General features: G+C 36.6%; 1 protein-coding gene across 6 annotated transcripts in view; it reads left to right on the top strand.

The window, feature by feature from the left end:
* ANKEF1 (ankyrin repeat and EF-hand domain containing 1) overlaps nt 1-13,923 on the top strand; it is a 98,612-nt gene that overhangs the window by 38,443 nt on the left and 46,246 nt on the right. For 4 of the 6 annotated variants that reach the window (XM_070247199.1, XM_070247196.1, XM_070247198.1 and 1 more), the window contains exons 2-5: nt 1,496-1,886; nt 6,933-7,132; nt 7,879-8,028; nt 9,472-9,595. In XM_070247199.1, coding sequence (XP_070103300.1) covers nt 1,541-1,886; nt 6,933-7,132; nt 7,879-8,028; nt 9,472-9,595 — 820 coding nt within the window. In that variant the 5' untranslated portion in view covers nt 1,496-1,540. The remainder of the gene's footprint in view (nt 1-1,495; nt 1,887-6,932; nt 7,133-7,878; nt 8,029-9,471; nt 9,596-13,923) is intronic. The other 2 variants (XM_023626123.2, XM_023626122.2) reach the window with 1 other exon arrangement.

The following is a 13,923-nucleotide window of genomic DNA, read 5'->3' as shown; positions in this document are numbered from 1 at the left end:
CAAAGAGGCAGTGGAGATGTTATGGTTGCCTAGAGAGATATATACATCTAAAGAAGGAGTGAGTGGTCAACAGTCAACTTACTGCCACAGAGAACAGAGGTGACGGAGCAGGTTTGTGGTGAGGAAAAGATGGTGCAGTTTCAGATTTTGTAGTAATGTGGAATCTTTTCATTGTGAATAACAGAAACTCAGCTAATTAGCTTATGCTAAGTTAAGGTTGGGGGAAAGGATATATTTACTCTCGCAACCCTGCACATTAGGGTGTAGGCGAATTCTGGCACAACTAAGTCCCCAGTGCCACTTCTGCTGTCAGCCTCAGTCTCAAACACACCCTCTCTCTGTGACAGCCAAGATGGCTGCCTGCAGCCACAACCTTGCACCTACTGCTTAACAGCTTCGGCAGAAAGAGTGGTCTTTCCAAATAGTTCTGGCAGAAGGGTCCCGTAGGACGCTGACTGGCTAATGTCTGTTCTGAGCATATGCTTGAGACATTCACTGTACTGGAGGGAGTGCCCACTCAAACAGGCTCAGCCTAGGACTCAGACCCATTCCTATCACAGGGGATAGAAGAGACAGTTCCATCCAAAATATTGGGGGTGGAAGTTTGTCCAATCTTATCCGATCTACATATTTAAAAGATTTTTCTGGGGACTGAATAGAGAATGGATTATAGGGAGCTGTTGTGGAAGCAATGAGAAAGTTAGCATCTGTAGCAGTGATTTGACCTTGGATAGTACCACGGTACTGCGTGGAATGGATTCCCTATGTGATAATTGTATTCTTTTCCCAGAATAAAATGAAGTCTAGCAGGCTGAGCATACCTAACATGGCCTACTACTCAATTCCAAAGATTGGTTTTTCATAAATAATAAAAGGAGATAAAATTACATAGTAGAATGCTCGTCACAATTTAACAATGGGATTATTTATGAAAACTTAACAGTTGTCTCTCAACCATTTACCTACCTCATTCCTACATAAGGTGATGCGGGAATCATGCATCTCATTTTTGGTATCTCACAAAGCAGAGTAGATGCCTGTTTATAATGAGCATCTCAAAATACTCTTATAACATTTTTTGACTACTAAAGCTTGTATGGTCTCTACATTGTGGGGGACATGCTGGTACAACCATGTAGCGGAGAGCATAAATCCTTACCTTGGCAATTTACTTAGCCTCACCTTCTTCATAGGGAAATGGGAAGGTTGTGTTGGGCAGGGAAAATTAAATGAGATAACAAGAAAACTGCATAGCAAGGCTAGCATTCATTATGATGGAAGGTTTGTTTTGAAATATTTTAACTTGATGCTAGCTGAATAGTTTTGTATTTATATGTAATTTCTATTTTCATGAAATCCGTTGCAATAATTTATGGTAATAATATTTCTTAAGAAACAGCCTCTTAGGGAAGGCATAAAATATTGTTGTCATTTAATTAAAGTGAAGATGACAAAATTAACTTTGAGTTTTTGTTTTTGTCTTTCGCTGCTGTAGTTTTTGTTTTGGTCCAGAAAAGCGTTTTCGAGAAGCTGGTCAAGTATGGCCTTAGCAGATAAGAGACTTGAGAATTTGCAGATCTACAAAGTTCTTCAGTGTGTTCGGAACAAAGACAAGATGCAGATAGAGAAGCTGACCAGGCTTGGGTACCCTGAACTAATCAATTTCACAGAACCCGTCAATGGACACAGTGCTCTGCACTTAGCCTCGGTTTCCAATGACATTGATATGGTCAGCTTTCTCCTTGACCTTGGTGCTCACCCTGATGTGCAAGACCGGATGGGCTGTACTCCGACAATGAGGGCGGCAGAGCTGGGCCATGAGTTGTCCATGGAAATACTAGCCAAGGCGAAGGCTGATATGACTATAGTTGACAATGAAGGAAAAGGTAAAAATCCCCACATCCTACCCAGGAGACACAATTCACTACAATTCAGCCAGAAATCAATAAAATGGACTTTTTTGCTTTCCAACTTCAGAAGTGAATTACTCATGGTTTTAAGTGAAAGACTAGATTCTCCTCCTGTACCGAAGCACACTGTCTCCCCATAATTTGAAAACAGTACAAGTATGTCTTAGGGAAACTAGTTCTGAGAACTTCCTCATTTAAAAAGAAAATTAGATTAATCTGTTTTTTTTCCAAATGTGGAGAATTTTCAGCATCAAACACATGGATATTACCATAATCATAATCATTTATTATAAAATATAAAATCAAGATGAAGAAGAGCATTCCTTATTCTTTTCTACATTTTAGAACCTCGAGTAATACTAGACTTAGGATTCAAAAAGGATTTTGTCCCTTCTCAAGAACAGTCTAATAAAGAAAGGCATTGCATTTGGAAACTTGAAGGACTAGGTGGATTTGGACATAAACTTCAACTTTCTAGGGTCATTTTTAAATGTATTTAGGAATATGACTTCAAACTTGAGACGTGGCATTTCCCTGACTATTCAGATGAAATGGCCGTACTTTGTTCTCCTCTCTAATCTCATTTTAAGACCAGGCCTGGGAGCTTCTTGCCCAAATAACTTAAAGTTCCAGCAGGAGTTGACACAGCCTCATAAAAATCACTGAGAAAATTACCACCAGGCTTAATATAAATTGGTAGAGTTAATCAGTTGTCTCAAAGAGTCATTTCAAGTACAAAGCCATTAACACCAGCCCCACATTGGAGAAATGAATCCCATTTTATAATATTAATGTTTTCTGCAATTTGCTTTTGCAACTCTCACTGAACTTGGTATTTGATAAGTGATTTGCTTAAAACAGGAGGAGCGGACGAAGAAAAGGAACAATTATTTAATTACTTAGTGGCACCACATAACAAATAAACTTCAGATGCGTTCAGGATCAAATGTGTTTTAAAATCTTAAGTCTTGAACAAAACAGAAGCCTCTCAAAGCTCTATAGAATACAGAATATTTCCCAAAGTGTGTTCCATGGACCACTGAATCACTGGGATGTTGATAAATGCTACATGCCAAATTGGTTATACTGTCAAATTCATTAGAGAAACATTAGATGTAACAAATTTAGACATGTTTATTTCACATTTGTCAGACGGACCAAAGACAGTAACATTTTCCATATTTATTTGAGCAAGAAATAGTTTTTTCTTATAGCATCTTATATACCTGGAGTTTTATGGAATATACTGTGGAAAACACTATAATGGAGAAAAGTTGACTGTCTTGAGTTTGAAACAGACATATAAATACAAAGAAAACAAATTGAGAAATTTTATAGCATAAAAATCTAAAATTGTAAAATTAAAACTAAACAATCAAGGTAAAATTGGAAACAAGGCCAAGTGAATATTTGTAGCAAATGTAACAGCCATATAGTTAATATCTGTCCTCATTCAAATTAATATTAGATCTTTCAAGGTTCTGGAAGATGGATGTATGAGAAAACAATCTGACAAATCACACAAGAAGAAGTAAAAATGTAAAACAAAACTTGAAACAGATAGAAAATCTTGTTTCACACATAACTTGTTAGTACTGCCCCCCACAGCCTTGATGCTGTGTAGCCCATGGTACACCCGTTGCACAGAGCGCCTCGTCTTCCCCACATCGTTGAACCTGGCTCACCTTGCACATCCCTCAGTTCAGGTGCCATTTGCCAACCTGCTTTGATTGTTCTACAGTAATCTTTCTGCCATTAACATCCTATTTTCCAGTGATGTTTGGCTCACTGCGCATTGTTTCTAAAGGACAAGCAAACATTTAAGCGGTTAAAATACTTGCTGGATCTTTAGAAGGATATGAGACACACTCTAGGCCTAAACGGCCCTTTGTCTTTGAACTATTTTGCAGAATGTGGAGAAGGTAAAGCTCTAAGCCAATAAACTCCTTCTTGTATGTTGTCCTAGGGAATTAATTACGGTGCCTGGAACTACTCTCTTTAAGGGTTAAGCTAGAAGAGCTCCTTACAATTACCCGCTCCACTGTTCTATCATTTGTAGGAATGCACACCTAGTCCTAAATGCAGCGGGCCAGTTCTATTATATATGACACAATTTTTTTTTCTCTTTCGTTTCGCTTTAGTTTTGGACTGTTGATTCATGTTCTTTATGGCTTAAATAGTCGGCCCGGACAGACTTTGTGAGTTTAACTGCATGAGTTGTACACATCTAAAATACCCATTTGATAAGTGAGTGCCTTAGGGCCTTTGTAATGGATTGACCTCACCTGGTATTGTTTTCTGGATTGTGGTGTTGTTTGCTGTTGCTTTGGTCCACTTTTACCTCCTATGACTTGCTCTGTCTTTTCTATTTTCAACCACGTCCTTGACTATCTTTCTATTTTTAACTGTTCCCAGTAACCCTATTTTAGATTCGTTTATAGGAAATATATTTCGATTTTGACTATATATATATAATATATAGTCATATATAAATATATAATATTTATAAATATATAAATTTTATAATATAATATATTATATAAATATATATTTATAAATAATGTTTATAAAATACATAAAAAATATATTTTAAAAATGTGTAAAAATGTTTTCCTATATGGTCCATATGTTGTTTGTTTTATTTTGCCCTGCATTTATTTTCCTTCTAGTTGTATTTTCTAAAATTAATGGTCTGTTCTTAGCTCTTTTGTTGTCATTGTTGGAATAATAGTGTATTTATTTTTATTATTTATTTAGGTGTAATTTACATGCAATGTTATATTAGTTTCCGGTGTACAGCATAATGATTCGATATTTGTATATACTGTGAAGTGGTCACCACAATAAGTCTAGTTAACATCTGTCACCATACATAGTTACAGAATTTTTTTTCTTGTGATGAGATTTGTTTTTAGTTCTTTTAATGGTTAACTTGATAGTTTTACAAATACATATTGAATTAGCACCTTGCACAGTATTTATTGATATTTTACTATGAGAGATGAGATTAGTACTATAACTCTACCTCTCACCTCTTTTTTCTCCCTTCCAGCACCCAATTTTAATGAATTATAATCATCTTAGTTCTTTCAGTGATTCCTTTTATACCTTTAAATATTAAACATCTGTCCCTTAATCTCTTTATTTTCATTCAATAATATCTCAAACTCCCATGGTAAAAGATGACAAAATCAAATGCTTATACTCTCTCTCTTTCCTTCCAAGTTTTTGTTAAATTACACTATGATTTCTGCATGATTATGAACAATATTCTTTTCTGTATCTAGAATTCCTAAGGTGATTTAGCTTTGGTTCGCCAGTGGAAGGGAGTCAGCATCTATCACTGGTCTTTTAGTCTCATGTTCTCTATTGATCTCCTAATAGACTGGTTTTTGTCATTGAGTAGTTTAGCTCACTCCGTTGGGCGTGTATCTTCTGATGTTTTGCATCCTTAAACTTGCATGTCTGCTGCTTTTATATATGAACAACAGTTTGATAAGTATAAAAATTCTCTATTTTCTTTCCCATGTGACATCATAGAGGTCCTTTAGTTATTTTCTAGCATTGAATGTTGCTATGGCAAAGTCTCAAGGCCAACGCGACTGTTCCTTTTTATAGATGACTTGAATTTTTACCTGGATGCTTACGGGACACTTTCTTTACCTAGCGAGGTCTTGTTGATTGATCTTAATCAATTTTTCCTGGGACCCAGGATGCTCTTTCAATCTTCAGGTTTGAGTTTTTACTTCAAGAAAGTTTTCTTCTCTTATCTCTTTCATATTTTTTCTGTTCCATTTGGTCTTTTATTATTGAATACCAATTACATACGTGTTAAATATTCTTTGCCTCTCTAGACAATTTAAACCCTTGCATCCTCTCAATTACATTTTTCTTAGTTCTTTCAAGTTTTTCTCCATGTTCCTGACCATGGTTTCAGCAATGTCTCTCTCCCTTTTCCAGCTTCCAATTTGACTTTCATTTCTTCAGTGGTTTTATTTTTGTCTACCATTTCTTCCCTAAGTTCTGCTGGCTAGATTTCATCTTTTCATTCTGTTTCTCTTCTAAATGTCCTTCTTTTAGGTCTTGGTCTATCTTTGCACTTTTGTTTTAGAAAAAGTTTTATTTCATTTCTTTGCTATCATGGAAGTGAGTCAGTCAATAATTTTCACATGGTACAGCGTTTCTAGTATATACTTTTTCCCCAGCTTTCATTATCAGGTTCCTTTCCTTTCTTTCAGTATCTTTTTTTCATAGGTCACGTGCTGGTTTCTCATTGGTTATTGTTCCTCTTTGAATGAAGCCTCCTTGTAGAGTGAGATCATTACAAAGTCAGTTTGGAGTATGACTGTTGCTTACCTGACTTTCTTACCAACACTCTGCCCCAGGATTATAATGATACCCCTGATCTGTAGTACGTTTTTGACATGGATTATATTGAGAGTCTGTATGTCGTAGGTGCTGGGTGTGGGGATTTAGCATTTTCCTCTCTTTGGTGGAGCAAAATGATTTGCTAAAATGTAGAGCCACTTGCCATACAGTTTTTCTTCTCACTGCTACTATACTGACAGCCTGCTTCTTATAAACATGGCCCATCTGCCCACTGCATCATTCAGTACCAGCTCCTTTGCCACTCTGCAGTTTCAGAGGGGGCCCAGGGACCCACCAGGAGCCCTTTAGCACACTCTGCCCTGAACATTCCAAGAAGGAACACTTGGGGTGTAGACTGCAAGACTGCAAACACCCAGGGTCGGCAGGGACTCACACATCAGCGCTCATATTCTTCCCCAAACTGGGTCCTATCACATTTGTTTGTGACTGTTTTCTACTTTATCAGAAGTTAAACTTTTGTTGTTGTTTCCTTATCTTGGTGTTTCAGCTGGTTTCAGAGGGACAACCAAGGCAGAGATGCCCACCACCTTCAACTGGCTAATTTATGGGCTTTAGAATTATTTTTTTCCCTTTTATTTGATTCAAATATTTAGAGACTATTAAGTACCTTTTGGGGATTCTATTTTTCTGCAGGTATTTTGTTTTACTGCATTTTACCTACTAAGCGGCATTATCGCTGTGCATTGATTGCCCTGGAACATGGTGCAGACGTCAATAATTCCACCTATGAAGGAAAGCCAATATTCCTCAGAGCCTGTGAAGAAGCACATGATGTTAAAGAAGTGTGCCTGACACTTTTGGAAAGAGGAGCCAATCCAAATGCTATCAACTCGGTATGACTATTCCTGTGATTGTAAACATTCCTTTTTTCAATTATAGAGTCTTATTAGTGTAATTTTTGCATTTAAATATAGTGAAATTGTCCTGTTAGCATATAGACTGTTCATTTCTACTCAGAATGCTTTAGGATGATATACTTTCATTATCTTTATATTGCCATGACTCTACAGTCTATTTCCTAATTATGTTTGGAAAATTGGTATTTATTATGTATAATATTAAAAGATCATTGTAGGAAATAAAAAAAGATATCACTGATGCCTAATAAAAATTCATCTTCTTGGAGAGAAAATATGTAGTTCTGCTGTTTCCCTTATCTATTTTTCTCCCTCTCCTCATTTGGCTAATTTTACTGAGTTTTCTTTTAATTGTCATTTCCAGACAATAAAAGTAGATTTTCTTCTCATTACAAAACACCTATAACCTAATTTTTTAGCATATACTTTAACCTCTTTTCTCCCTTTTTGTCCTACTTTCTTTGCAAGAGATGCATTTTGTAGCATGACTTTTTCACAGGGACATCTGGGGTGACCCGGACTCTGATTTTAGAATTTTACATTTTGAAGACTGACCCATTGTACTGGCTTCATTTTTCTTATTTGTTATACAAAACCTTTAAAAATGTAGAGAGCTAAACATGTAGTGCGACTATAAGGCCAAGTGGGTTTACACCATATTTACACTGAATATGTTATTTAATGCGGCCGGTACAATAGCATCTCATCTGTTTCCCATCCAGTCCACAGGTCGCACGGCTTTAATGGAAGCGTCGAGAGAGGGAGTGGTGGAGCTAGTCCGAGGGATATTGGAAAGAGGAGGTGAAGTGAATGCATTTGACAACGACAGACATCACGCTGCACATTTTGCTGCCAAAGGAGGCTTTTTTGATGTAATAACCTGCTCTTTGCTTTAAAATTTGTTGCTAAAAATGTTCTCTCCTTTGCCTCCAAATTTTAAAATAGCATGTAGGTTACACTAAGGGAGAATTTTTTCTCAGTTACCATCTTGATTTCCCTTAATAATTCTAAAATTATGCTTTATACAAAATATTATTTTTTAAAAACATATTCTGGCTCTTTATTAAGTTTAGTCTGCTTGCTAATTTATTCATTTAATATTACTAATAATGTTTTTCTGTATTCTTAACTACAACAATTTAAAAGTTTTGCCAACGGAGATTACTCTATTTTATGCCTCCATTGCATGCTTGAATCTTCAAAATATGGTCTAATCTAATTGTGGGGAGAACAAGAGAACAATATCAACATACTCTTATCTCCCTAATGTCTGTGTGCATCTAATGACTCATCTTAATTTTAAACTCTAAGTATTCTGATTATCTGGACATGGCAAAGGATATCTCATAGGTACAGTGACATTTAGAAACAAAATAGGAAGCAAAGCTATCCTATTTTTATTTGCTGAGGAAGATTCACTCATCTGTTGCCAATCTGCCTCTTTTTGTATGTGAGCGGCTGCCACAGCATGGCCACTGACAGACGAGTTGTGTAGGTCCATGCAGGGGAACCAAACCCAGACTGCCAAAGCAGAGCATGCTGAACTTAACCACTGGGCCACTGCTATCCAATTTTTAAAAATTCTGAATTATATCTAACATTTGTTTACTCAGTTTTCTCTGAGTTTTAACATAGTTATCCTTATGTTTCTCATTAAGTCTCTTCCCTGCAATAAAAGCATAGATCACAATAGAAGTCACATTTGGTAAAGAATTTGCTCCCTGGATAATGTTTGCCGTAGTCAGATGCCTTCTCAGATTGCCTACATTTACCAAAATGGTAGTGCCCAGCTGAGTATTGAGTTTTCTATACTCTAGATCAATGTGTTTGATCGAAATTTTGGCAATGATGGAAACGTCCTATATCTGTGCTGTACAATACAGTACAAAACAGTAGCCGCATGTGGCTTTTAAGTATTTTAAATATGGCTAGTGAAATTAAGGAACTGGATTTTTTTTTTCCTGAGGAAGATTCACCCTGAGCTAACATCTCCTGCTAACCTTCCTCCTTTTGTTTTTGGTATGTGAGCCACTGCCACAGCATGGCCACTGACAGACAAGTGGTATAGGTCCACACCTGGGAACCAAACCTGGGCCGCCAAAGCGGATTGTGCTAAACTTAACCACTGGGCCACTGGGGCTGGCCCACAAACTGAATTTTTAAAATTCGTTTTCTATTTAATTCATTTCAATTTAATTTTAAATAGCCACATGTCACTAACATGTAATGCATTGGAGAGCACAGGTCTAGGTGCCAGTCTTCATTCAGTAAATGCACATTCCTATTCCTCTACATATCCACTATTTATTTTGCAGATACTGAAGCTTCTTTTTGCCTACAATGGAGACGTGGGGCTGATTGCAATGAATGGGAACACACCACTTCATTATGCTGCCATGGGTGGTTTTGCAGATTGCTGTAAATATATAGCTCAACGAGGTAAAATTGTTTAGCAATTTTATGCTGAAAGTGTTTCTGATTTACCTGTGTTGTAGATGAGTGAAGAATTTGGGCCCGTTACTTGTCAGTTGCTTATCTGTTTCAATAGCCCAACCTCACTCAAATATGTAGAAAGAAAATTGAAATTTTTTCTTACTTTACCTTCTGTTAAATCATAAATCTGATCTTAAAAGTGATGAAAACCCATTTTCCCAAATAATTTTAGGTTATTGTTAAGAATCTACAGATTATTTTTCATGAGTCAGGCAATTATTAAAATGCTCATAGTTATTAAACTCCTTCTTTTAAAAATGTGAACATCAATCTAAAAAAGGACAAATGCTGGAATCCATGTCTTTTAGTCTGGATTCTTAATTATTTTATTTTTTAAACTATTCTATTGTGTCAAGGGCAACGATAACTTTTCTGGATAATTTGAAATTATGGGGAAAATATTTTGAGGATAAACATGAAATAAAATGAAATTTTTAATGGAAAATTTGAAATATAAGTAATACTTATTATTTTAGATTTTCCTATAGCTTTTAGGTAACTTTATTAATTTAGAAATATAAACTAGGTTATGTATAGCTTAACGTATTCCTTAAAATGATAATATTAAGTAATTAAGCTTAAAGATATGGATCAGTTTGGTGTTAATTACATGCTAATTGAATGTACATTAAAAGTTTTTAACTCATAGATGGAACTGCATCCTACTGAACTTTACGGTAGTGGGGTTTTTTTTTTTTTCCAGTTTATGAGAAATAGGCAAAAACTTAAGTCCAATGACTGTAATAGAACAGAGAAAGTGTTTTTGTTTTTCTGTGCTCTACACAGGCACAGAATTTTAGAAGTTACTAGAACCTAGAGAGCCTATACTGTAACCACTAATATTCTAAGTAACGTGCCTGCATAACTAATAGTGTAATAACTGATCCACTTTTACTTTTTATGAACTTATACAGAGCTCATACTCCTTCCCCATCACCCTAAAATATTAAACACTTTTAACAAGGAAGGAAAATATGTCAAATGCAATTTTTGTCCTCATAAACTGTCTCATCAGTCTTGTTTTCAAATCTATGACTATCAGTTTATCTGACATTACTTTTTTAACATTGTGCATTTCTAAAAACTAAAGATCTGCCCAGATTGAGACAGCTTCTTCAACTTTAACATGTTGAATGCTTTGTTATTGGGACAAACATCACTAAACATATACTCTATCATGTATGTACTCCTGGGAGAAACTCATAGAAAGCAGTTTGAGAAGCAAAGGGCCAGCGTGGGCCATGCCGAAGGCCTTACCCAATGGTGCAGAAAAGATTCATCTTCCTGTCAGAATCCTAAGAATAGACTGTGTTTCTAAAACAAATGTCTGAAAATGTTCTGAGTTCTGTCATGTGTTTGGAAGTGCAACCACTTCACCAGATCCTATGTGGATGACTCATTTCCATAGCAGTTATCAGTCACAGCTCCACACTTAGAATCTTAGATTTAAGGCAATTGGAGCAGCAAGAAACCATTAGGAATGAGATGCTCATTTCTAAGTAAACTCCCTGGGTTTCGTCTCTTCTATACTTCAATGTAAAGACTTTTCTCATTATGCCCCTTTTGCTCCTAGTCCTGTCGCTGGAGCTATTTACGAGTCCCTGTGAGCAGTGTAGAGTGCCACATCCAGGGGCAGAGGAGGGGGTTTGGCGTAGTTCTCCTGAGGTGCCCCACGGAGAGTTCTCCTTCTCATGGGCCTCTGGCTGCTGGAGTTCTACAGCACCAGCCAGCTGAAAGTGGAGTATCTCAACCACAGAGAAACATCAGTCACAGAGGGAATAAATGGGTCTTTATTTACTAATTGTAAAAGAGGAGACAAAAAGTCCCAAGTCAAAAGGGGAGGAAAAATGCCTTCAGATCTTTAAGCTGGAATGTTGGAGTCTTTTATCTACATAAAGGTTTCTAACTAGGAGGAAAATGGAAGAGGGCAAGATAAATTAGCAGCTTTAAACTCTGATCCTTCTGCTGGCATGAATATAGAAGGAGTGGCTCAGGAAATTGTCGATAAAACCCCAGACACCCTGAATGAGCAAAAAAGCTCAGTAAAAACAACATGCGTGGAGTTACTATGGAATTACTGCGCTGTGGAATTATACTATTGAGTTCAGTCTCAATGTCCCCTTCCCAGTAAGTCACTGTTCTTTTTATTTTTTTATTGAGGTAACATTGCTTCATAACATTATATAAATTTCAGATGTACATCATTATATTTCGATTTCTGTGTAGATTACATCATATTCACCACCCAAAGACTAATTACCGTCCATCACCACACACATGTGCCTAGTTACCCCTTTGGCTCTCCTCCCTTCCCCCTGCCCCTCTGGCAACCACCAATCCAATCTCTGTCTCTATGTGTTTGTTTGTTGTTGTTTTTATCTTCTATTTATGAGTGAGATCATACAGTATTTAAGTCACTGTTCTTAAAACTGTCCAATATAGAAATTTTAAATCTTTATTGTCCCAATATTGTTTTTGAGGTTTTTTTTATCACTAGTAAACTTACCAGCCTTAGATAAAATTTTAATTTTTGACAATACCAAAGGAAATATTAATCTCAAAAAGCATTGGTGATTAATTTTCTTTTTGACAAGGAATAAAACTAGAAGGTGTTGGAGGGCACGTTTTCTTTTTGCATGCAGCTGCCTATCCGTGTTGGTTCCTAGAGACGCTAATTGGGTACCAATCTTTTTTGATTACATAATGTTGGAAAGCAACGGAACAGCCTTCTTCTAGATGCAAAACACTAGAAAGAGCTTCTTCATTGTCTGATTTATATATACACATAATAGATTTTTTTTTTTTTTTTACATTTTTTTTTTTTTTTATTAATGTTATGATAGATTACAACCTTGTGAGATTTCAGTTGTACATTTTTGTTAGTCATGTTGTGGGTACACCACTTCCCCCTCCGTACCCTCCCCCCACCCCCCCTTTTCCCTGGTAACCACCAATCAGATCTCCTTCTCAATATACTAATTTCCACCTATGAGTGGAGTCATATAGAGTTCGTCTTTCTCTGACTGACTTATTTCGCTTAACATAATACCCTCGAGGTCCATCCACATTGTTGTGAATGGGCCAATTTCGTCTTTTTTTATGGCTGAGTAGTATTCCATTGTGTATATATACCACATCTTCTTTATCCAATCATTAGTTTCTGGGCATGTAGGCTGGTTCCACGTCTTGGCTATTGTAAATAATGCTGCAATGAACATAGGGGTGCAACGGACTCTTGAGATATCTGATATCAGATTCTTAGGATAGATACCCAGTAATGGGATGGCTGGGTCATAGGGTATTTCTATTTTTAACTTTTTGAGAAATCTCCATACTGTTTTCCATAGTGGCTGTACCAGTTTGCATTCCCACCAACAGTGTATGAGGGTTCCTCTTTCTCCACAACCCCTCCAACATTTGTCGTTCTTGGTTTTGGATGTTTTTGCCAATCTAACGGGGGTAAGGTGATATCTTAGTGTAGTTTTGATTTGCATTTCCCTGATGATTAGCGATGATGAACATCTTTTCATGTGTCTATTGGCCATATTCATATCTTCTTTTGAGAAATGTCTGTTCATGTCCTCTGCCCATTTTTTGATCGGGTTGTTTGTTTTTTTGTTGTTAAGCAGTGTGAGTTCTTTGTATATTATGGAGATTAACCCTTTGTCGGATAAGTGGCTTGTAAATATTTTTTCCCAATTAGTGAGCTGTTTTTTTGTTTCAATCCTGTTTTCCCTTGCCTTGAAGAAGCTCTTTAGTCTGATGAAGTCCCATTTGTTTATTCTTTCTATTGTTTCCCTCAACTGAGGAGTTACAGTGTCCGAAAAGATTCTTTTGAAACTGATGTCAAAGAGTGTACTGCCTATATTCTCTTCCAAAAGACTTATTGTCTCAGGCCTAATCTTTAGGTCTTTGATCCATTTTGAGTTTATTTTGGTGTGTGGTGAAAAAGAATGGTCAATTTTCAATCTTTTGCATGTGGCTGTCCAGTTTTCCCAGCACCATTTGTTGAAGAGACTTTCTTTTCTCCATTGTAGGCCCTCTGCTCCTTTGTCGAAGATTAGCTGTCCATAGATGTGTGGTTTTATCTCTGGGCTTTCAATTCTGTTCCATTGATCTGTGGACCTGTTTTGGTACCAGTACCATGCTGTTTTGATCACTGTAGCTTTGTAGTATGTTTTGAAATCGGGGATTGTGATTCCGCCAGCTTTGTTTTTCTTGCTCAGGATTGCTTTAGCAATTCGCGGTCTTTTGTTGCCCCATATGAATTTTAG

Source organism: Equus caballus, chromosome 22, assembly GCF_041296265.1.
Source record: "Equus caballus isolate H_3958 breed thoroughbred chromosome 22, TB-T2T, whole genome shotgun sequence".
Taxonomy (NCBI): Eukaryota; Metazoa; Chordata; class Mammalia; order Perissodactyla; family Equidae; genus Equus; species Equus caballus.
This window is presented reverse-complemented; position numbering and strand designations above follow the sequence as displayed.